Source organism: Sphaeramia orbicularis, chromosome 5 (assembly GCF_902148855.1).
Source record: "Sphaeramia orbicularis chromosome 5, fSphaOr1.1, whole genome shotgun sequence".
In the NCBI taxonomy this organism is placed as follows: domain Eukaryota; kingdom Metazoa; phylum Chordata; class Actinopteri; order Kurtiformes; family Apogonidae; genus Sphaeramia; species Sphaeramia orbicularis.
Window position 1 is genome coordinate 1,700,143 of NC_043961.1, and position 23,801 is coordinate 1,723,943.

Consider the following 23,801-nt stretch of genomic DNA (forward strand, 5'->3'; position numbering starts at 1 on the left):
GTTTTGGATCAGAATGTTTCAGTTTGTGGATCAGATGTTCCAGATCATCAGAGGTCGCCTGATTCTTCTAAAACACAGGTGTCAAATATGTGGCCTGGGCGCCAAAACTGGCCCGCCAAAGGGTCCAGTCCGACCCTGGGATGAATTAGTGAAATGTAAAAATTACACTGAAATTACACTGAAGATATTAAAAATCAAGGATATTAAAATAATTTTAGGTAAATTCAATCTAAAACGGGTCAGACCAGTAAAATACTATCATAATAACCTAGAAATAAAGAAAACGGCACATTTTTCTGTTTCAGTTTTAAAAAAGTTAAAATTACACAAAAATGTTTACATTTACAGACTAGCCTTTTACAAAAAATGAGAACAACCTGAAATGTCTTAACAGTACTCTAATTTTACCAATATTCTGCCTTTTACTAGATCCACTGTGATCTGTAAGTTTTAAGGCACATGTATAAATTATAAACTAAGACGTAATATTGTTAAAATTGCGCTTATTTTTTTTTTAAGAATTTGCAGGTTGTTTATATTTGATCATGTTATGTTCAAGTACTGTTTGCAGATGTAAACATTTTCATTATGGAATTTGACTTTTTTTTTCAGTCAAAAACATAGAAAAAAACTTTGGAGTTGACATTATTCATAAATTATTATCCTATTATTATTATTATTTATATTATTTTGCTGGTCCAGCCCACTTTATAAGATATTAGGCTGTATGTGGCCCTTGAGTTGAAATGAGTTTGACACACTGTTCTAAAACCAGATGTTTGTTCAGATCCTGATCCACTTCCAACAGAAGACCTGTTTACACCAGTTCCATAAAGATCAGAATCTGCACCTTTAGTTACATCAGCTTTGACCAAAACTTAGCCCCACCCCCACACAAAGGCCCCACCCCTCCTTAAAGCCCCGCCCTCAACATTCCCTCATGTCATTGTGGGATCAGGCTCTGCCTCTAGGCCACGCCCAAAACCACGATCTCAGAGCAGCTCTTCGCTGTCAGCCAATCACAGGGCAGCTCTTCGCTGTCAGCCAATCACAGGGCAGCTACCGTCAGCTGTCAGCCAATCAGGATGCCAGTATCTAATGCCTTCTCTTCTTTGCTGATGACCACATATAGATTATTGATTAGATTAGATTTAGTGCCTCTTTGCTCTAACTATGCACTCGACATGTTCATACTAACATGTAACACTGTCACTGTGGTTGCTAAGGTAACTGACCTGTTGTTACCATGGTGACAATGCAGCCTGTATGCGATCAGGTATCAATGCTTTGCACTTTTGCCCTATATACTAAACTAAAGAATGATGCTGGATATTTAACCTCGGCTTCACCGCTGCAGCCTTAGACCTGGGTTTACTCTGACCTCTGACCCCTGACCCCTGACCTGATGATTTAACTGTCAAAACAGAGAAACGTAAACTCGTACCTGGTTAATCTGACATGAGTAGAAGATGTTGGAGCTGGATGATCCGAATCAGAACGTTGGTGCAATGATCTTAATAAATGATAAAGTTTAAAGAGTCAAAGCTGAAGAAACGAGGCAGATATTTATGGTTTTAATGTATTTATAAAAGATGAAAAGCATAAAAGATGCAACTACATGAAAATGTAATAACCTAATAAGACAAAAAAAAAGAGACATATCGAGAAATAATGACTAAAACAAACCTTTAGTCTCTGGTTTAGCGTAATCTGAGTCAACAAGAGTAAAACATTTTGTACTGACAATGTAAAGAAAAATGTTTATTATTATAAATATAACTATCGTGTATTTTTAGTGGATATCTGGCTCCAAATGCAAAACTCAAAATATACACAGAAAATATGTGAATGTAGAATAATTTGATCCATGTCATGTATTAAAGGGTCTATATGTGATATTTCTACTGTCAAACATTACAAAATGACCTAAATTTGTCATTAGTGTTTATACCAAAGATGCCAGTGTGTTGGATTGTACAGACAGAAGTGTATTTTTTACAGCGGGGGGTTATGTGACCACTAGAGGGAGTAGTGAGTCACTGTGCTGGTCAGTGTTTCATCTGTTTTATCGTCAGTTCTGTACGTTCAGGGGTCAGGTCTACATTCTGATCTTCTCTTTTTCGGGACCGTTTAACTGAACATTGTTTTTTCCAAAGTGCCATTCACATGTTTATTTGGGACCAGATCTGAGCTCTGTGGTCCAGTTTCTGTCTGATCTTACATTCTTATTCACACACACATTTATTTTCATCCTGACAATCAGAAGCTCATATGTGTTTTCAACCTGACAGAATTATTCCAATTGTAGATTCAACTGAAGGTGGAACAGCCTCATCTCTGTTATTACAGATGGAAACAGCTGCTGATGAAGGTAGTTTTAAAACAAACTCATACAAATAGTCATCCCAAGAAAGAAATAAAAAGGACCATGAAGACTAGAAATAAGTCACTTTAATCCTAAAAACTCTTTTTTTTGGACCACAAGTTCATGTTTTTTGTTGGATTTTGTGTCATTTTGACACCAGCTGTCTTTATTTTTTCTCGTTTGCTCTGCTGCCTTAAAAACAAAAACTGCACATTAGACTTTTTGCCAAAATATATAAAACATATGCGCTGGTTTTATTTTTTAATGACTAACAGACTGCTCCTAACAAATATCACTAACCAGTGTAACCAGTTCAGCATGTCTGTATAAACTAAATAAAAAAAAAAAAAAAACAAGAAAAATGTCTTTGTTGAAGTTTTTTTTTCTATTTTAATAGTTTTACCAGTTGTTTTAAATGAGTTCAGTTGTTTGTCTGATGGAGGAATAAATCTGATGTAAAAACTATAGTTTACCGAAGATACCATGTAGTACAAAAATATTTTATTCTTGTTCAACATGAGTCACTGAGAAAAAAGTTGATTTTACAGTTCACTAGAGTATTTATTAAAAAATTTTGAGCTTTTATTTCTTAGGGGGTTTTTTTTGTATTTCACTTTGTACTTGTCTTCTTTTATGTTTCTTTTTTTTAAAGTTATTTTATGTAGGGGATTTCTCACACATCATGTTTTGTTTGAACACATCAGCTTATCTGGTTAAATCCTGAAAACTAATGTGGATAAATGTCTATTTTCTTTAAATGTGAAGGTCAGTTTATTGTAGGTGTTATGTAGTGACTGTGTCTTTTACAGCTGTTGTTTTTTTTAATTTATTTGTTCTTTTACTGGGGTTATTTGTTTGCTGCTGGTTTCAGATTTAGTTACAGTTAGTAACTGTGATGCAGGGGCGTAGACCTGGGTAGGGACGCCAGGGCCATGTCCCTACCCATATCCAGCCACTACTGTGTACTCACTATCAATACAATAAAAGACACTATTTAATGCCAAACAGACACACTTTTTTAAAGTTATTTTACTTATTTTAATGTATTTCTATGGAAGAGTAACTGTTTAAAAAACACAAAGAAAATTTGTGAAGAAAATATAATAAAACCTCAGATTGTAAATGTGATTCTAGATGTGATTTTATCCATATTTTTGGGGAATAAATTACATGTAATAATTGAAAGTAAAAGCCTTTTTTGCTCAGACAGTAACTGTACCATCAAACTGTATGAACAGTGTATCCAGAATCTGTTCATATGTCATGAATCAACATATTTATGTCAGATGACAGAGAGGAGGTAGAGGAGGAGGGACTGTAAATTCACATGTGAGCTTCAATAATAATGCATATGTTAATTATTAGAATAACTTTGCAGAATGCATCAAATTCTTATATATGTCTTTAAATATTCAGATATGCATTATAAACATGTCAATTACTGAGTTGTTTTTTTCTGACTCTGATTGTTTGTTTGTTTGATCAGCTCAACATGACATGAAATTAAGATTGCAAATGCAAAAAAAAAAACCCCACCAACTTTCAGGAGTACTACCTTGGAGCACTTCAGTGTCCACACCAGTGTCAAAATCAAACCTACTTCCTTGCTCTGGTGTGTGTGTGTGTGTTTTCTGAGGAGGAAACTAGTCGAACAACTCCATTTACAAATATTAGACCAGACCTGCCTTAACACACACACTGAACACACTCCTGTGGTTCCTCCCTTCCCACACAGTTCACACATCACTTATTTTCCAGCTACTGAAGAGGAAACACCGAAGAGACGTCATGTAGAAACCGATGAATCCGGATAGAAACACATCATCATGTCCATCAGCGTGACTCTGAGGAGGATCTCCAACCTGCCGGGTCGATCGGACCGGAAGGTGGAACTCTGCTTCAGAGGTCAGTCACACTTTAACCCGGTGTTTTTCAACCTCGGGTCGGGACTCCATGTGGGGTCGCCTGGAATTTATAGTAACTGATAAAAAAACAACAACTTACTAATAAAAAATCTATGGTGAGTTGACAGAGACAATCCCAATCCATATCAGACAAACTGTGTGTGAAACTGCAGCTCTGTGGTTCTGTTTCTGTGTCAAATGTTCACTGTGGTCAGTTTCAGATGCTGCAGCTCTTTCATAATTCATAGTTTCAGTTCTTGTTTGTTCAGTATTAATTGTCCTCCTTGTAAATCACAGCTGGACTGACTGGACAGATCCTGACCAAGGAAAATCACATTCTCTCTCTGTGCAGTAATCTACACCTGGATTTACTGCCTCTGTCCACAATAATAGACATTATATAGACTAAATGTGTCTAAAATTAACGTTCATTTGCAACATAGTGTGGTAAACTATTACATGATCAAAAACACATTAATTTTAGCAAAAAAAAAAGAAAAAAAGTCTCCATTTTGAATGTCTGGGGTCGCCAGAAATTTGTGACGTTAAAATGGAGTCACACGCCAAAAAAGATCGGGAACCACTTCTTCACCCCATAAGACCCAGTGCTACTTTTGCTGCAGTTCCCAAATACATTTTTTCCTCTATTTAACCTTTCTTAAGTGATTTATCGCCATTTATTATAATATTGTCCTCTGTATTTTGTGTTTCTTCATAAAAATCAGGTATTTTCCCATATTTAATTTACTGACCATGTAGATGTTCATAAAAGCTCAGATTAAAGATAATTGTCATAATATTTGAAACAGAGAAAAATGAAGAAAACGAGACTTTTTCAACAAAATATATCATTAACTGAACATAAACCCAGTGTGTCTATCCATGTTATTGATCCAACTTCATGGGTTTTACTGTGAATCAATGTTGTAGAACATGACAGTGTTTCCACGGTAACTACGGAGCCTCTGAACGTCCAAATGGGTCATATCTGATGACGATTAGTGGATCAGAAGTTATTAAACGTTTTATACTGGTAGATGGTTTTGGTTACCAGTGGTTGTTTGGGTCTTTATGGGTTAATCATGTATGTGGACTCTGGTACCAGATCCAGATCCAAGGTCCAGGTCCTGGTCCAGAACTCCAGACACTCAGGTGGAATCTCATCAGGTTTCAGGTCATTGAATATGATCATCTCTGGATTCTGCAGCAGGGTTGAGTCACATTATCCAGCTGAGACCCAGCAATGTATTTATGTCGTCTGTGGGGGACAAGAGTTTTACAGCTTTATTTATAAAAAAAAAAAAAAAAAAAAAATGCTGTCCACTGCAAAGAACATTCCATAAAAAAAAAAAAAAAAAAAACCTATCTGAAAAAGTGTTACATCATGTTGTTTCCAATCAAGACAATTATTTAATGTAAAAAACAAAAAGCCCAAACTTTTTCTGTCTGGGTCTCAGGAGGTCATCAGTAACCTTTGACCCAGAACTCAGGATGATCCAGATCCCACAGAGACACTTAATGTCAGCAACAAAATGTAATAGGACTAAAACTGGTCACATAATTCAGGATTTGTGCAGGTTTATGAAGCCCTGTTTTCAGGATCCAGATCCAGTTGAGTTTTTTATGGTTTAAAACTGATTTTTTTTTTTTTTAAATCAGTTTAAATTAAATGTGAGTTCTGTTTGATATCAACCCCAGTTAGAGAAATGATTTTATAAATACATGAAAACTTGTGTTTAAAGCAGTTCATTAAACGTGTGTAAACCTGTGAGTGATGAATGATTGTACATACTTTAATAAGATGAATTTTAAACAAATGGCCAAAGTGCAATGTTTTTAATGTATATGATGAAGTGTTATTACACACATATATAGGTTTAAATATATTTTGATGATTATTTCCCTCTTTTTAAATTTTTTTTTTTATTAATTTCCTTGGTGATTCTCTTCATTTTGTTCATTATTTTTGTTCGTTTTGTTATTTAATTTTTTGTAGTTTTGTTTATTATCTTCCTCATTTTGTTCATTTTTTATGTTGTACGTTTGTATGTATGACTGATTTTCAGAATCCTTTCTTTTCTTTTTGTACAACCTACAAAGTCCAGGGGTTCAGGATCAGTTTACTCCTGAACCCCTGGACTCTGGTCCAGTTTCAGTAGCTTTAGTCAAGTTTGTGAGGTTTTTGATGATGAAGTTTTTCTCTCAACAGTTTGATAGATGTTTCATTCTGAGTTTGTAACATGTTTCCAAATCCCTCAAACATGACGTCCTACAAAGGTTCCCAAAACATGTTGAGTCACTAAATCAGTTCTAACATCTGGAGCATCCAGAATTCACACAAATGGTTCTTAAGTTCCATAAAGCGGTTCCCAAGCTCCAATATGTTCTTTGAGTTAAAAAAAAAAACTCCTACAACTGAGAACAGTTGTACAGTTCCATAAAAGTAACTCTGTTTCTGAAATCCTAACAGTGTTCTGGAGTTTCCTCAAATGGCTCTAAAGGGTTTTCCAGTTCCTACAAACGTTCTGTTTTCACTGTCAGAAGCATCAGTCCTGTTGCCATGGTTACAGTCTCCTGTCTGTCCCTCTGTCGTCCAGGTTTCACCCATAAAACCAGGATCCTCCAGTGTGAGGACGTGGCCCTGTTCAACGAGGTGAGGACGTTTTCACGAACTTATTTATAGAAATGAAAATGCAGATGAATTCGATAAATCTGACTAATATGATATGATCCGACTGAAGAGCGACATAAAATATACACCAAAAATAAGTCAACACTGATTTCACTCATTAAATACTCCTTCCACTGGACATTACCGCAATGATTAGTATGTTTCAGTTCTTTAACCCTTTAACTGATGCATGAGGAGCGTCTCATTTTAACTGAACATAAAGACTGGAGTGTGTTTCAAAGGAAAACGGTCAGGTTTAATGTGTCCACACCGACCCTGTTCCAGAGTGATGGGAACATCTAAACCAAAATAAAACTAAATGTTGGTAAAAACCAGTATAAAAGACAGTAAAACCAAACTAAAAGATCGATAAAATAAATAAAGAGATAATAAAACTAAACAAAAACATTTCTAAACCCAATGAAAGAATGGCTAAACTAGATTCAAGTAAAACCAAAGTAAGAGATGCTTTAAATAGACTGGAAGGTAGTAAAAAAAAGTCTAAAAAATAGCAAAATCTAACTAAGAATGTCGAAACCAAACTATTTGAAAGTTAAACCAGACTTAAAGATGGTTAAACTAGACTAAAATACAGAAAAATCAAATGAAGAGATGGTTAAAACAGACTAAATGTTGGTAAAACCAGTAAAAAAAGAAAAGACAGTGAGATTAAGTTAGAATTTGGTTAAACTAGTCTAACAAATGGTTAAAATGAGGGGTGAGGAGAGCGGCAGGTGGGACTGTGTTTTTGGTCTGTCACAGTCATACTTAGTCACATGACCACAGACAGTGACCATTTTAGAAACAGCACTCAGCTCCACTGGACGACACATTCAACATTTTTTTATCAGTCAATGTCAAAAATTATCACAATGAAAGTCAAATATTATTTCTGTCCAGTTTAACCCTTTCATACAGGAATTATGAGAACCTTAGTCAAGATTTTTTTTTCTTGAGTGTTTTTATTCCTCCTTTGGCATGAAAAAAACAAACAAACAATGTGATCGAGTTGTTTTTTTTTTTATCTAGTTCCAAAAATATCCACTCAGGCACACCATGCATATAACTTTTGAAGCAAAGAAACATACATATGTACATATAAAACCCAATAGCAGAAAGGGATATGGAAACAATGAAATGAAAACATTTTTAATGTTGCTAATCTGATGTTTTCTCACATTTTAACATATTCTAATGCTAGTTATTATTCACTTCATGAAGATAATATGGAAAAAACCCTTTTCGTTTAGAAAAAAAAAAAAAAGTTTAAAAACAGTCTAACAATTAACAATTGAATTACCCTAAAACATGTCAGTGCGGATCAGATTTATCAAGAACAGCAAAGTTACAGTACTGGTCTGAATGTCAGTGTATTATTATGGGATGGTGCATAAGTGTCCACTGTGTCGGCTGATATGGAACTAAAACAACAAAATCCATGAATATACAAGAGAACAGCTGGAGAAGAACCGTCCACTTTAGTGACCACTATGCATGAAAGGGTTAAAAGGAATGGAAGCTCACTGCTAACAATGTGCTAATGCTAATACTAGGCGCTGTGTATTATGGGTAAAATGCAGAGGAGTGGGTTAACCTTTAACCTTTAAAACTCTTTTTTATGCTCAGAATATTTTACTGGAGGCAGAATATTGACAACAAGTTCAACACCACAAAATACAGGATGTAAAAATTAAGAAAAAAAAAAAGTTAAATCCAAAGCCTAATGACAAATGAATTCCATGACAACAGTAACTCTTGTTTAGAGAACATGTGAAGTTCATGTCTGAGTGGATGAGCTGCTGAGGTTTCATGTGTTCACATCTGAAACTATGTTAATAGACTGATAGAACCTGGACCACTCCTGCTGAACACACACTGCTGCTCCTTCAACACACACACATCTGATTGGACTGATATCTAACTCAGCCCCACGGCCTCATGGGAAATGTAGTTGATGAGCACTGATCAGAAACATGATGCTATGATTTGATCTGATTTGATTTATTTATTTATTTTGAACATGCAAAGAAACAAAATAAAACAAAACGAAGCAAATTAAGACAAAAACAAAATGACATTTAAATGAACAGAATCTATCTTCAAACATACAAGTCTGAATTTTACAAAAGAAGAAGGAAGAAGAAGTCTGACTTAATCCAACCCCTCAGTGCGTTTACACCTTTATCACTAACTGAATACAAGAATCAAACAATACATTTTTCCTAATTTTAGCATTGAACCACAACAAATCCATAATGCAGTAACTGAATTATACATAAGTCTGTTCATGTCAGTCCAGCACAGGTGTCAAACATGCGGCTCAGGGGCCAAATCCGGCCCACAGGGTGAATTTGTGAAATGCAAAAATTACACTGAAGATATGAACAATTCAGATGTTAAAATCATTTTAGGTCAATTACAATCTAATGTGGGTCAGATCAGTTAAATACTATAATAATAACAACCTATAAATAATGAAAACTGCAAATTTTCCTCTGTTTTAGAGAAAAAAAAAAGTTAAATTACACAAACATTTTATATTGACAGACTAGCCTTTTTCAAAAAATGTGAACAACCTGAAATGTCTTAAGAGAAGTATGTGGAATTTTAACAATATTCTAAATGTTTTGTGTATTTGTAGATCCGCTGTGATCTGTAAGTTGTGATGCACATGTGTAAATGATAAACTAAGGTGTAATATTGTTAAAATTGCACTGATTTTTCTTAAGAATTTTCAGGTTGTTCATATTTGTTCATGTTATGTTCAAGTACGTTTCGTAGATGTAAACAATTTCATTATGGAATTTTACTTTTTTCTCTCAAAAACATAGAAAACTTTGGAGTTGACAGTATTTATAAGTTCTTATCCTATTATTTATGTTATTTTACTGGTTCGGCCCACTTTAGATCAGATTAGGCTGAATGTGGAACTGAACTAAAATAAGTTTGACGCCCCTGCAGTGCAGTCATACAAACAGACTCAACAATTCAACCATTTTCTCCAATAATTGCAGCAGATTTATCAGTTCAACATCATCCATAAACAAACAGGCCTCAGTGTCAGTATTAAATACTGGACCTCTCAAGAATATTCTTTCTATGTTTTTTCAAACTGAATTATGTTTGATATTTGTTTTATCTCCACACACAGTTCGTTCCATAGTTTTGCTCCACAGATGGTCATACAGAAACTTTTTAATGTAGTTTGTACTTTATGAATCTGTAAATTAAATTTCCCCTTAAATCACAGCCTCCCTCTCTTTCACTAAACATTTGTTGAATATTCCCCTGCAGTCAGTTATTCTTTGCTTTATACATTTTTCGAATAGTTTTAAATTCCTCAAAGTCAATGAGTTTCAAAGTTTTAGATTGTAAAAATAGTGGATTTGTACATTTGGACACGAGGAGTATAGAATTAAACTGTAGATGATCTGACACACAGAGAACCCAACAGGTCTGATGAAAGCGGACAGGCAATATTACCCATCATGCACTGCTGGTTTTACCTCGTTAGATCTTTTATGCCACACATAGAGCATGAATGTCCCAAAAAACTGCAAAAGGACCAGAAGATACTGGACATAGACCACAGAGAGTCAGGGTCAGTCCCAGGTTTGGATGGAAAGGTCTCCATAGTAACAACAGCTAAGGCTCATGGGTAATGTAGTGTAGATCACTGTTATTATGAAACAACTGTGTGACATCACTTCCTGTAGATGCAGGAGCAGGTGTGTGACGTCCACTCACCGTTCTGAAGTGACTCAGTGTTTGTTGTTCAGGTGTGACCGAACACCAGTTTCCTATAAACACACGATCCACGTTTTTACCCACAGACGTCATGTTAACCCTGTAAAGCCTGAACCGTTAAAACTTTAACAGAACATTCCAGTTCTTTGAACCTGGAGCCTTTATTGGTCCTGCTGAACAACCAAAAAAAATATTTTTTTCAAATATCAATTTCCATGTATGAGTTTCCATTTTGGATCTTATTTGATACATCGGGTCTCAGTGCTCAAATATTATTATTTTTGAACAAACAAAAACATAATATAACACAAACATGTCTGACAAATTGGTAATTTCTTTTCAAAACTGTCAAAGTTCTGCCTCCTGGGGCGGCTGGGGCTCAGCTGGTAGAGCGGGTCATCCAATGACCAAAGGGTTGGTGGTTTGAATCCTGGCTCCTACTGTCCACATGTCGAAGTGTCCTTGGGCAAGACACTAAACCCTAAATTGCGCCTTGCATGGCAGCAGTGGCCCGCTGGTGTATGAGTGTGTGTGTGAATGGGTGAATGTGAGGAAGTGTAAAGCCCTTTGGGCACCATGAAGGTGGAGAAAATGCACTATAGAAGTTCAGTCCATTTACCATTTACCACTCCTTCCTCATTAATGTCAGTCTTGTAGTGTCACTAAAGGCCCCTGGTGAATGAACTCCTCCTCCTGGTGGATTATCTGTGTATTGCATGTATCTAATTATATACATCAGGTTTTTCAAGAAAAAAAAATCACACTGATCATGTAGGGCTTCAAAACTCATGGATCAAATATGATAGGTTCAGTGTTATAGGGTTAAAGGTAACAGACAACTTCAACTCATAGTAAAAAGTAGTTCTGTCCGTGCTGTAAATGTGCTTGGAGAAATATTTGGGTTCTTTTTTAGAGATACCCAGTTTTCCTCAGGTCATCTGACAGTTTTAAAGCCCCCTCCTCCTCTTTGCTGGGATTAACAGCCACTGATGTGTGTTTAATGCAGCGCTGACATACAGTTACCTCCTACTGTTTGGTTCACCTTCACTAGTAACAACCTCCTCTGATTCACTTAAACTTCACATTTTTCCCAAATGACTCCTCATTAATGTCAGTCTTGTAGTGTCACTGGAAAGACCCCTGGTGAATGAACTCCTCCCCCAGGTGGATTGTCTGTGTATTGCATGTATCTAATTATATACATCAGGTTTTTCAAGAAAAAAAAAATCACACTGATTGCGTAGAGGGCTTCAAAACTCATGCATCAAATATGATACACTCAGTGTTACAGGATTAAAGGTCCACGATGTCAGATGTATGAGGATCTAAAGCAGAGGTGTCAAACATATGGCCTGTGGGCCAAAACGGATCTGCCAAAGGGTCTGATTTGGCCCATGGGATGAAGGAACTATACTTAAAAAAAAAAGAAGTGAATAATCTAGACAACCATGAACAACCTGAAGTTTCTCAAGAAAAATAAGTGCAGTTTTAACAACATTCTGCCTTTTACTAAATGTTTTGTGAATTTGTAGATCCACTGTGATCTGTTAGGTTGTAATCCACATGTTTAAATGAGAAGCTGGTAAGGTAGATATTGTTAAAATTGCACTTTTACTCTTTTGCACTACAACTAAAAAAGAGATACATTTGTGGTTATGAAGCTGTTTTTTTTACTGTATAAATATGCACATGTTCTAACAGAAGGCCCCTGTGTCTGCCTGTTTTCTGTTTGTTTGTTTGTTTGTTTTCTGTTTGTTTGTTTGTTTGTTTTCTGTTTGTTTGTTTGTTTGTTTTCTGTTTGTTTGTTCAGTATTTCCGGTGGCCTCACTATGGGAAACTGATCAAAGATGAAGTTTTGTCCGTCAGTGTGTACAACTGCAGTAAAATGTTCTCCAACAGGTAACTCACACACTCACCTGTTTTCAGTCCCATCCCTGTCTGAATCAGGCCTCGTTTCTATAGCAACAACAGTGAAGTAGTAGTTTAGGGGCGGGGTTTCAGATTTTTTTATGAAAGTTTCAACAGTTCTGATGGAATTTGTGACTGATACTGTCAAGAATAAAACTAAAGGAAAAAGACACAGACTCAAACACACGTATGTATTTAACCCTCTGGTGTCCCGTCCACCAAGGCCCGTACTAAACACCCAGTGTGCCTTTTTGGCACACTTGTGGAATAATGTCAAAAAAATTTGTCATACAGTTTGTTTTCAATTCTTTTACACTTTTTTCTATTTCATCAACTTGAGCCATAAATAAAAATACCAAATACTCAATAATTGTCACACTTTTAACCCTTTAAGTGCTGTGTTTGTAATGGAAACTAACTTTTTGTTTTTTGGATACAAAAATCACAAAAAAAATCTTTTTTTTCAATATACTCCATAAAAAGTGGATCACATATTATTAGATTTTTCCATCCTGGCATATGTCAGTGATTAACTCCAACACTGGTTAATTTGCATTATTATTTTTGGCACTTGGTCAAATGTTCAAAAATACTAGCATCTGTCACCAAGTGTGCGTAAAATGCACACCTATAAATCCAACTATTAAATATTATATATTGATTTATTTTTATGCTCTAATTTGATTTTATTTTTGCAAATCAAGGTCAGCCCTAATCATACAGATCAAATGTTAGAAACAGTGCGTTTTATGCACACTTGGCAGACAGATGCTAGTCTGGTCATTTTCTTTTGTTTACAATGTGCACATTTGAGTTGGTGGACAGAATTTTAAAGATCATGCAAAAATGAACAACTTTTGAATTCTAACCTTATTTAAATTGTGAAAAATAATATGAAGTTTTTTAAAACGAAGTGCAAAGTGTGCCTAAAAGGTGCACCTGGATACCGGCGGGTTAACATGTACCACAAACAAGAATATTTCAAAACTAATAAATGGAAATTCAGGAAACAGACACATGATTACAGCGACATGGAATGCAACTTTTGGAAACTGCAAAAAAACAAAAAAAGCCAAAACTGTGTTTCCATAAGCAGGTTTGTACCGAAGAGGATTAGGGCCACTGGAAAAAAACACAAAAACAATAGGTGCAAAATATATGTACATATTTTTATTATTATTCTGAGATTAAAGTCAGAATTCTGTGATTAATCTCAGAATTTCTGACTTTTCTCTGAGAATTCTGACTTTAATCTCAAAATAACATAATAAAAATATTTACTGGACCTTTTTTGTTTTTTTTCCAGTGGTTCTAATCCTCTTCTTTAACTTTGTACTGAATAAACCAGTGTTTGTTGTTTGTTCAGAAGGAGGCGCTGGAGCACAGCTGTAATAAACACAGTAGAAGAAGAAGAGCGTCTGGTTGTGTTTTTATGGAATCTGCATCATTTTGTAGATTTTGCTGTTTCTGTAATTGTAAGATGCACATAAAACACAATTAAAACTAATTAAAAAGACACATTTAGTCAATAAGGTCAAAGAGTGAAAGTAAATCTGATGAAATTACATATTTTCATTAGTTTTATTTTTCTTTTCAGACTCATTTCAGTGTGAATATGTTTTTTAAGCAGGTTTACTACTTTTTTTTATTCATTTTTAGTGTTAGTTTGAGTTTCTACTTCCATACTTCTTTAATTTCGACTGATACAAACTCATGTCGACATAAATCCCACCTTTAGGTCCAGTTGAGACCAAAGAATGAAGGATTACAGTGAAAAAACACTGAAGAAGCTGGTTTATGGTTGAAAATACGCTTTAACGTTCCTGTGTTTGTTAGACTTCTGGGTAAACTCGTCATCAGTCTTCAACATGTCGTCACCGCTGGGAGGCTGTTGCTACGGGAACCGCTGACTGACTCCAACTACAGTCTGACTGATGTAAGTTTTAGATTTTCTACAGTTTTTTTTTTTTTTTTTGTCTCCTTCATATGTTGGAGTAAATCTGATATTTTTTCCTTCATTTGTCTGAAGTTTTTACTCATTTTACAGTTTTCCTTCCTTTAGTCTGGTGAAATGTTGGTGTCTGTGTATTTGTTTGTAATGTTGGTGATAAAGGATGGAGCCTTTCCTTTGTTTCACTTCACTTATAAACTCTTCATTCTTTGTCTTTTTAACTTAAATAACTAGTTTCAGATCCTCTTAAACCAGTCAGTTTTATGTTAAACATAAAGTTTAACACCTTCTGTCGGTGTTAAAACCCTCCATTAGATTAAGTTTGTGGAAAATGCATCAGACTTTCTGTATTTTTAAGTTCATATCAAGGGTTTGTGTTCATCTGTCCACAGCATTTACTGTCTTTGGGGTCAAATGTACAAATTAATTTTTGTTCAGGTGATAATTTATTCTTAAATATTGCCCTGAGTAAAAGTCCTGTTCCATCTTTCTAGTGTAGTAAAGTTCTAACGTCCACAGATTTAGATCCAACCTGTATGAACAGCAGGAAAAACAAAAGTTCCAGGTTAAAAACACCTTCGATAAATCAAAGTGGTTATATTTAATGTGACCTCCCTTTGTCTGAACATATCTTTAACCCTTTTGTTCAGACAATATGAGATTTATGGCATTAATTTTCTGATGTTTTATGCCAGTGACAAATTGAAAAAAAAAACAAAAATTAACTTAAATATCAACAAATCAAATATCAAGAAAAAGAACACCAATGGATAAAATTATCAAAAAGAACAAAACAATCAACACATTGAACAAAAATGAACAAACAATAAATTGAACAAAAATGAATAAAATAACAAACAAAATCAGTAAATATGAGATAAATTATCAACAAAAAGTACAAAATAATGACAAACTGAACAAAATAATCAACGACCTAAACAAAAATGACCAAAATAATCAACAAAAATTATTAATATAATTAAGTTTCATTCAACATGTGTCAGATGTTTCTGAGTATTTGTGCTGTTTCTTGTCAGGGGGTCAGAGGTCAAACTAAATAGTGACTAAATAGTGACTTTAACCTTTACAACACATTTGGTTCAGTTTTTTTTGTGTGTGTCTTTTAAGGCTGTGCACGTATTTGCTGTATTTTCTTGTTGTATCTAAAGAAAAAAGAACGAGAAATAAATATATATGTTCATTTCAACCCTGAAAAACAACACAGACAAAGGTGGAATTAAACTTTTACACTACTACTTACTAGGACCAGTTTTTCTTCCTTTTCACCTCATCTTGTTCTGGTATTTTCTACTGACCATCATAGTTTTTTTGGGGTGCTGTATTATTTGCCCGTTTCTAAACATTCTAAAACACACTCGTCCCTCAGTCTGGAATGAACACGTCAGATAAAACAGTAAAACACACACAACAGCTGTTTCACTGTAAATGAACACTGAGGCTTTACACTTAAACTACATTTATATCAGAATATTTACGTCTTCATGTCCGTGTGTCTGTCTGCAGATCTACATCGAGTTGGACGTCCGGTATCATCCTGTCGAAGGAACGGCCGGAGGATGGGACGGACTGGAGTTCCTGAGAGTTGAAGACAAAGACGAGTAAGACGACAATGACATCACTCCAACTGTTCCTTTAACACCACTTCCTTTTCATTTATTATTATTACTATTATTACTGTTATTATTGTTTCCACGGTGCTGTGTATGTGTCCGTCACTGATACTTTCATTAGTTTTATTTCTCATTAACTCTTTCTTTGACCATATCTCAGATATTTAGTGCCATGTGTGATGTTGGTCTGTTTGTCCATTTTCTGTCTGTTCTCAGATCAGCTCTGGTCATCCGGAACCAAGGCTTTGACGATGTCGAGAGGTCAGAACTGATGGTCACATGACCATGACTGACAGACTGTGTTCCAGAATCATGAACATTTACAAACCCATGGATCAGAATCAGTATTTTCACATTTATGTCATAAAGTTAAAATAGAGTTACAATAAATACAATACAATAAAGTTGCTCATTGATGTATTGATGTATTGATTGATTGATTGATTGATTGATTGATTGATTGGCTCCCAGTCAGCTGACCGTCACTCGCCCAGATCAACTGGAGAGAGAAGTTCGGCGTTTGGGGCGGAGCCTGGTCGGAACTGGGGAGGAAGATGACGACGATGACGACGACTGGGACGACGACCTGACAGACCTGGAGACGGCCAACGTGGTCTTCACCCCCCTGCTCAGGTGGGTTCACCTGCTGATCCAGGTCTGGGTCCAGGTCCAGATCTAGGTTTGTGTCCAGGTCTGGGTCTGGGGCCAGGTCCAGGTCCAGGTCTAGGTTTAAGTCTAGTTCTAGGTATAGGTCCATGTGCACACTTGGGTCTGGGTCTAGGTCTAAGTCCATGTCCAGATCTGGTTCTGGGCCCAGGGTCAAATCTGGGTCTGGGTTAGTCCTGATGGCTGAAGCCTGACACCCCTGTTATAAATGAACAGATCAGCAGCACTTTGGTTTTTTATTTTCAATTCAGCTTTTAAAGTATGTAAAATGAAACACATTTAATCTGAGGCAGATCATTTCTAATAAACTATAGACCGGTGTAAGTGTGGGGTCACCGTGTGGTCACTGGTGGGTCACTGTAGGGTCACTGTGTGGTCACTGTAGGGTCACTGTGTGGTCACTGTGGGGTCGCTGTGTGGTCACTGTGTGGTCACTGTGGGGTTGCTGTGGGGTCACTGTGTGGTCACTGTGTGGTCACTGTGGGGTTGCTGTGGGGTCACTGTGGGGTCACTGTGGGGTGGTGGTCATCCTATCTTACCTCTAATCCTGTGTGTGCAGTCGCTGCAGGCTGTTGTCCAGACGTGTGGTCACTGTGTGGTCACTGTAGGGTCACTGTGGGGTCACTGTGTGGTCATTGTGGGGTCACTGTAGGGTCACTGTGTGGTCACTGTGTGGTCATTGTGGGGCAGTGGTCATCCTATCTGACCTCTAACTCTATATGTGCAGTTGTTGCAGGCCGTTGTCCAGACGTATGGTCACTGTGTGGTCACTGTGTGGTCCCTGTGGGGCAGTGGTCATCCTATCTGACCTCTAACTCTGTGTGTGCAGTCGTTGCAGGCCGTTGTCCAGACGTGTGGTCACTGTGTGGTCACTGTGGGGCAGTGGTCATCCTATCTGACCTCTAACTCTGTGTGTGCAGTCGTTGCAGGCCGTTGTCCAGACGTGTGGTCACTGTGTGGTCACTGTGTGGTCACTGTGGGGCAGTGGTCATCCTATCTGACCTCTAACTCTGTGTGTGCAGTCGTTGCAGGCCGTTGTCCAGACGTGTGGTCACTGTGTGGTCACTGTGTGGTCACTGTGTGGTCACTGTGGGGCAGTGGTCATCCTATCTGACCTCTAACTCTGTGTGTGCAGTCGTTGCAGGCCGTTGTCCAGACGTGTGGTCACTGTGTGGTCACTGTGGGGCAGTGGTCATCCTATCTGACCTCTAACTCTGTGTGTGCAGTCGTTGCAGGCCGTTGTCCAGACGTGTGGTCACTGTGTGGTCACTGTGTGGTCACTGTGGGGCAGTGGTCATCCTATCTGACCTCTAACTCTGTGTGTGCAGTCGTTGCAGGCCGTTGTCCAGACGTGTGGTCACTGTGTGGTCACTGTGTGGTCACTGTGTGGTCACTGTGGGGCAGTGGTCATCCTATCTGACCTCTAACTCTGTGTGTGCAGTCGTTGCAGGCCGTTGTCCAGACGTGTGGTCACTGTGTGGTCACTGTGGGGCAGTGGTCATCCTATCTGACCTCTAACTCTGTGTGTGCAGTCGTTGCAGGCCGTTGTCCAGACGTGTGGTCACTGTGTGGTCACTGTGTGGTCACTGTGGGGCAGTGGTCATCCTATCTGACCTCTAACTCTGTGTGTGCAGTCGTTGCAGGCCGTTGTCCAGACGTGTGGTGGCTGCAGCTCCCAGGGTCCAGAGCTTCCAGGTGAGTCTGATCGTCGCTGTAACGAGCTAAAGCTGTTGCCGTGGCAACTGATGTCGAACACCTGACCTGCGGATCAGCTGATCGACTCCTCGTTCTCAGTGATTTTAGAAGATTCGACAGTTGTTATATTTGCCCCTGCTGTGTTTAAGACATGAGTTGAACTTAAATAATGTGATCAAATAAAAGCTTTTGTCTGGATGTGTTCATAATGTGTGTGTGTGTGTGTGTGTGTGTGTGTGTGTGTGTGTGTGTGTGTGTTCAGGTCAACGTGAACGTCCTGGAGGCGCAGAAGTTGGTCGGGGTCAACATTAACCCTGTGGTTTATATCAGAGCTGGAAACCAGAAGAGACACACGGCAACGCAGAAGTCCACCAACTGTCCCTTCTACAACGAGGTCCAGTACAGTCCACTACAGACCACCACAGACCACCACAGTCCACTACAGACCACTACAGTCCACTACAGACCACCACAGTCCACTACAGACCACCACAGACCACCACAGTCCACTACAGACCACTACAGTCCACTACAGACCACCACAGTCCACTACAGACCACTACAGTCCAGTACAGACCACCGCAGTCCACTACAGACCACTACAGTCCACTACAGACCACTACAGTCCACCACAGTCCACTAAAGTCCACTACAGTCCACTAGAGACCACCACAGTCCACTAAAGTCCACTACAGTCCATTAGAGACCACCACAGTCCACTAAAGTCCACTACAGTCCATTAGACCACCACAGTCCACCACAATCCACCACAGTTCAATACAGTCCACCACAGTCCACTACAGTCCACTACAGACTACCACAGTCCACTAAAGTCCACTACAGTCCACTAGAGACCACCACAGTCCACTAAAGTCCACTACAGTCCATTAGACCACCACAGTCCACCACAATCCACCACAGTTCAATACAGCCCACCGCAGTCCACTACAGTCCACTAAAGTCCACCACAGTCCACTAGAGTCCACTACAGTATGCTGAGTCCACTAGACTCCACAAGAGACCACTATAGATCACTACAGTCCACCACAGACCACTAGAGACCACCGAGTCCACTATAGTCCACCAGTTCACTACAATCCACCACAATCCACCACAGTCCACTACAGTAAACCACAGACCACTAGAGTCCTCTACAGTCCACCAGAGGCTTCTGCAATCCACTACAGACCACTACAGTACACCAGTCCACCACAGTCCACTAGAGTCCACTACAGTATGCTGAGTCCACTAGAGTCCACCAACTGTCACTTCTACAACAAGGTAGAGTTGAGTCCTCTACAGTCCACTAGAATCCACTACAGACTACTACAGTCCACTAGAGTCCACTACAGTCCACTAGAGTCCACTACAGTCCAGTAAAAGGACAAAATAAATAAAATCTACAAAACGGGCATGTGGTTTAAACGTGTGTGGAATCTGTTTCAGTCTCTTATCTGAACTTACTGTGGTTTCAGTCTCTTTCAGAATCCACTAGAATCCACTAGAATCCAGTGGAATCCAGTAGATCTGCTGTTTACTTCCTCTTGTCTCCTTCTTTCAGAACTTCCAGTTTGAGTTTCAGGAAACAGCGGAGATCCTGTTCGATAAAGTCATAGAAATAAAGGTCAGTTCTGAGTTTTATTGTTTTTGTTGATATGTAAATAGGTTTTTCCCACAGCGGTCATGGGGGGTTTACCTCAGCAGGACAAACACGGTCTTCATGGTAACATTAGAACTGGATCTGTTCCATTAACCTGTCCCAGAACAGGGTTATACCAGTTTACGATTTTTCATTCTAGTTTAGTTTTATTTAGTTTGGACTTTTTTTCTCTAATTGAGTTAGTTTTAATTAGTTGTAGAGCAGGTTTGATAGTTTTTATTAGTTTTCATTTTTTTTCTAAATGCTTAGTTTTAGTTTTTTTTGTATCTTTTCTCTTCTTCTCTGTCGTATTCACATAAATCGCGTACAGGACTCTGCTGCTTTAGTCTCCATGTTTCCAGGTAGAGTGGGGACCAGAAGACGACTGGAAACCACAAGTGAACACAAGTGACGGACCCTTAAATATCAAATGGTGACAGCAGAGAAAATTGCCTGAGGGAAATAAATCGATTTCGTATCAATCTGACGTTGACAAAGACGAAAACGAAGGGAATTTTATCCATAATTTTTATCCATTTAAGCTTTGTAAACACACAATACAGTTTCAGTCAGTTATGTTTTTTCTTTTAATTATAGTTTTTATTTCTTTCAGTTAATGAAAATGTTTTTACAATTCTAGTTTTCGTCATTTCGTTAGTTTTCATAAACGATCATAACCGTGTCTCAGAACCAGGAGGACAGGCCTAAACCTGGACCTCTGAGACACCATAAGTTAGACTCATCAGAACTGTTAATGTTCTGCGTCTAAACGTCTGCTCTGTCGTTCTGTGGAACATGTGGGCGTGGCCAAACTGAACACCTGTGTTGTCTCAGGTGTTCCACAGGCGGACCCTGGCCTTCCTGTTGACCCACATCGGGACCTTCAAGATCGACATCGCCACCGTGTTCAACCAGCCAGGTAACTCACCTGACCTCCGCATCGCCCTGACCCCGCCTCCACACCGCCCACTGACCTTTGACCTCTGTCCCATCAGACCACCGCTTCTACCAGAAGTGGGCTCCTCTCACCGACCCGGCAGACACCAGGTCGGGGGTCAAAGGTTACGTCAAAGCCAGCCTCAGCATGCTGATGAAGGGCGACGCTCTGAGCATGCCCAGTCTGCCCCCGAGCTCCTCGTCTGGAGCCAGCGAGGACATCGAGAAGTCAGTAGAGTTTAAAAATGTGGATCTGTCACAAACTGGAGGTTTAGGATGGATTCACTTTAGATATCCACTGATTATACTCACCTAGTACTGTATATTCTTTTTATTTTTTATTATTTTTTTTATTTTGCACATCATAAAACAGCAAGGAAAAATAAAAAAAAAAACCATTCAAACAGGTAACATCATTGTGCAGGAGAGGTTAGAAGCCCAAAAAGGCTTATATGAATACCTCCCCGGAAATGAACAATACACAGAGAAAAAAAGAAGAAAAGAAAAAAAAGAAGAAAAAGGAATTAAAAATACAAATATAACTGAATTAATAAACTAAAAAAAACCAAAATAATAAAAATGCAAATCACATTACAAATCCTCAAATCAAATGATATACAGCCGTACATTTTTTCATGAATTCCAGTCCTTTCCAGATACTTTTTAAATAATGATAAAATAGATGTTGATAGAAGTTCCGGTCGTAGGTTATTCCACAGATTTGGTCCACCATATTTCAGAGAATACTGACTGACAGAAGTTTGACAGTATGGAAGATCAAATTTGCTTGAATATCATGTAGGATAATTGTGAATAACAGAAGAAAACAAAGAAATTCTGAAAAACTTTTGGAAGAATATGAGTTAAGTGACCATATTTGTACATGAAGACAGGTGTGGTAAATGTTCACATCAAAAACTGAAACTATTTAATGTATATATTCAGATTTTATATTCAGTTTATAGACTCAGCTTCTATATATATGAAGCTATATATAGAAGCTGAATATAGAATCTGAATATAAGACCAGACTTAATGCATGAATGCAGTATATACAGTTCATGCATTTAGTCTGTATACTAGTATATTTATTTGTACATTCATAGTTTTTCATATTCAGTTTATACAGACCAACAGATCTGTGAAAAAGTCTATCTTTGCTGTTTTTTTCAGGGTTAAAATGATCTTATATATTTATTTCTTCTTGAATTAAGCAAAAAAATCTTGAATTAAGCAAAAAATCTGCCAATGGAACAAGTGACAATTATCTTGGTAAGATTTCTTGAAATAATATTTTCCAGATCTATTGTCTGAAAATCAGTTCTTACATCTCACTGAAAAGTTTTTCTTTTGGTGATTCTGTCTTATTTTAAGTGTGATGAGATATTTAGACTAGAAATGAGACAAAAAAAAACCACTTGGTAAGATTTTGATTTTTGCAGCGCTGAACGTCCAAATGGGTCATATGTGATGACCATGAAAACATGACAAACTGTATTTTACACCAGTTTTTTTACATGAATTGATAGAATTAATGGATCAGAAGTTATTAAACATTTTATATTTGGTAGATAATTTTGGTCACCAGTGGCTGTTTGGGTCTTTATGGGTTAAAGAGACCACACTTCCCCTGTTGATTTGCATCATTTCATTTAACTTGTTTTATAGGTAAATATTTTTCCATTATATTGTCATATTGTGTATTTTTCGTGCAGGAACCTGCTGCTTCCTCGTGGGATGTCGTCTGAACGTCCCTGGGCTCGCTTTCGTGTTCGGGTCTACAGGGCAGAGGGTCTGCCTACCATGGACTCTGGACTAATGGCCAAAATGTCAAAGGTCACTGACCGGACAGTCTTCATCGACCCGTACGTCCAGGTGACCTTTGCTGGACAGCAGGTACGTTCTCAGGTGGACTCTTTTAACCACCAGGAGGCGACGTGTTTCTCATCGACCTGTTGGTGTGAGTTCAGGGGGAAACGTCAGTCGCCAGCGCCACCAGCTGTCCAGTCTGGAATGAGGAGATCTCCTTCATCGAGCAGTTTCCTCCTCTGGCCCAAAGAATCAGAGTCCAGGTCCTGGATGATGCCAAGATGGGGGACATCGCCTTGGCAACACATTTCCTGGATCTGCAGCAGATTTCTGACCCGACCAGGAACGGTACCGATTAGATCTGATGAAATACAGTCTACAATGTGTAATATAAAAAAAATAGTCCCCTTAGATAGAGTTAAATGAATATAATCCATAGATATAATACAAACAAATACACTCTATAAATAAATAAATACAGTCAATCCTTTTTGCTTATTCAAAGCTGTGTTCACCTTCTACTGGAGCAGATTCCATGTGTTTCTGGTTAGTTTTCTGACCAGGTGAACTTGTGTTTTTTATCCATTTCCTGTGAGGCAGGGATTAACTCACAACCACATTTCATTTATTTTCTCCATAACACCAGGATCCTTCAACAGAATTCACTCTAAAATGACAGTGTGTGTCTTTCTGTAGGTTTTAACCCCACTTTTGGACCGAGTTGGGTTAATCTGTACGGTTCACCTAAGAATTCCACCCTGGGAGATATCCATCAGGTAAAACACACCTGAACAAACCAACAGTTAATACTCTGTACTCTAACAGCACTTTCAGAGTGAGAAACATTAGTATCTTCTGAATAAAATGAACCTGGATCAG

At 38.0% G+C, this 23,801-nt stretch overlaps 1 protein-coding gene across 1 annotated transcript in view; it reads left to right on the forward strand.

Moving 5' to 3' along the window:
* The first annotated feature begins 4,134 nt into the window (after positions 1 to 4,134).
* fer1l4 (fer-1 like family member 4) overlaps positions 4,135 to 23,801 on the forward strand; it is a 50,518-nt gene continuing 30,851 nt past the window's right edge. The window contains 15 exon segments of the mRNA XM_030135532.1: positions 4,135 to 4,270; positions 6,867 to 6,922; positions 12,498 to 12,586; positions 14,432 to 14,531; positions 16,071 to 16,165; positions 16,394 to 16,438; positions 16,649 to 16,810; positions 18,478 to 18,538; positions 18,801 to 18,932; positions 20,100 to 20,162; positions 21,012 to 21,096; positions 21,173 to 21,341; positions 22,829 to 23,009; positions 23,084 to 23,270; positions 23,619 to 23,698. Coding sequence (XP_029991392.1) covers positions 4,192 to 4,270; positions 6,867 to 6,922; positions 12,498 to 12,586; positions 14,432 to 14,531; positions 16,071 to 16,165; positions 16,394 to 16,438; positions 16,649 to 16,810; positions 18,478 to 18,538; positions 18,801 to 18,932; positions 20,100 to 20,162; positions 21,012 to 21,096; positions 21,173 to 21,341; positions 22,829 to 23,009; positions 23,084 to 23,270; positions 23,619 to 23,698 — 1,584 coding nt within the window. The 5' untranslated portion in view covers positions 4,135 to 4,191.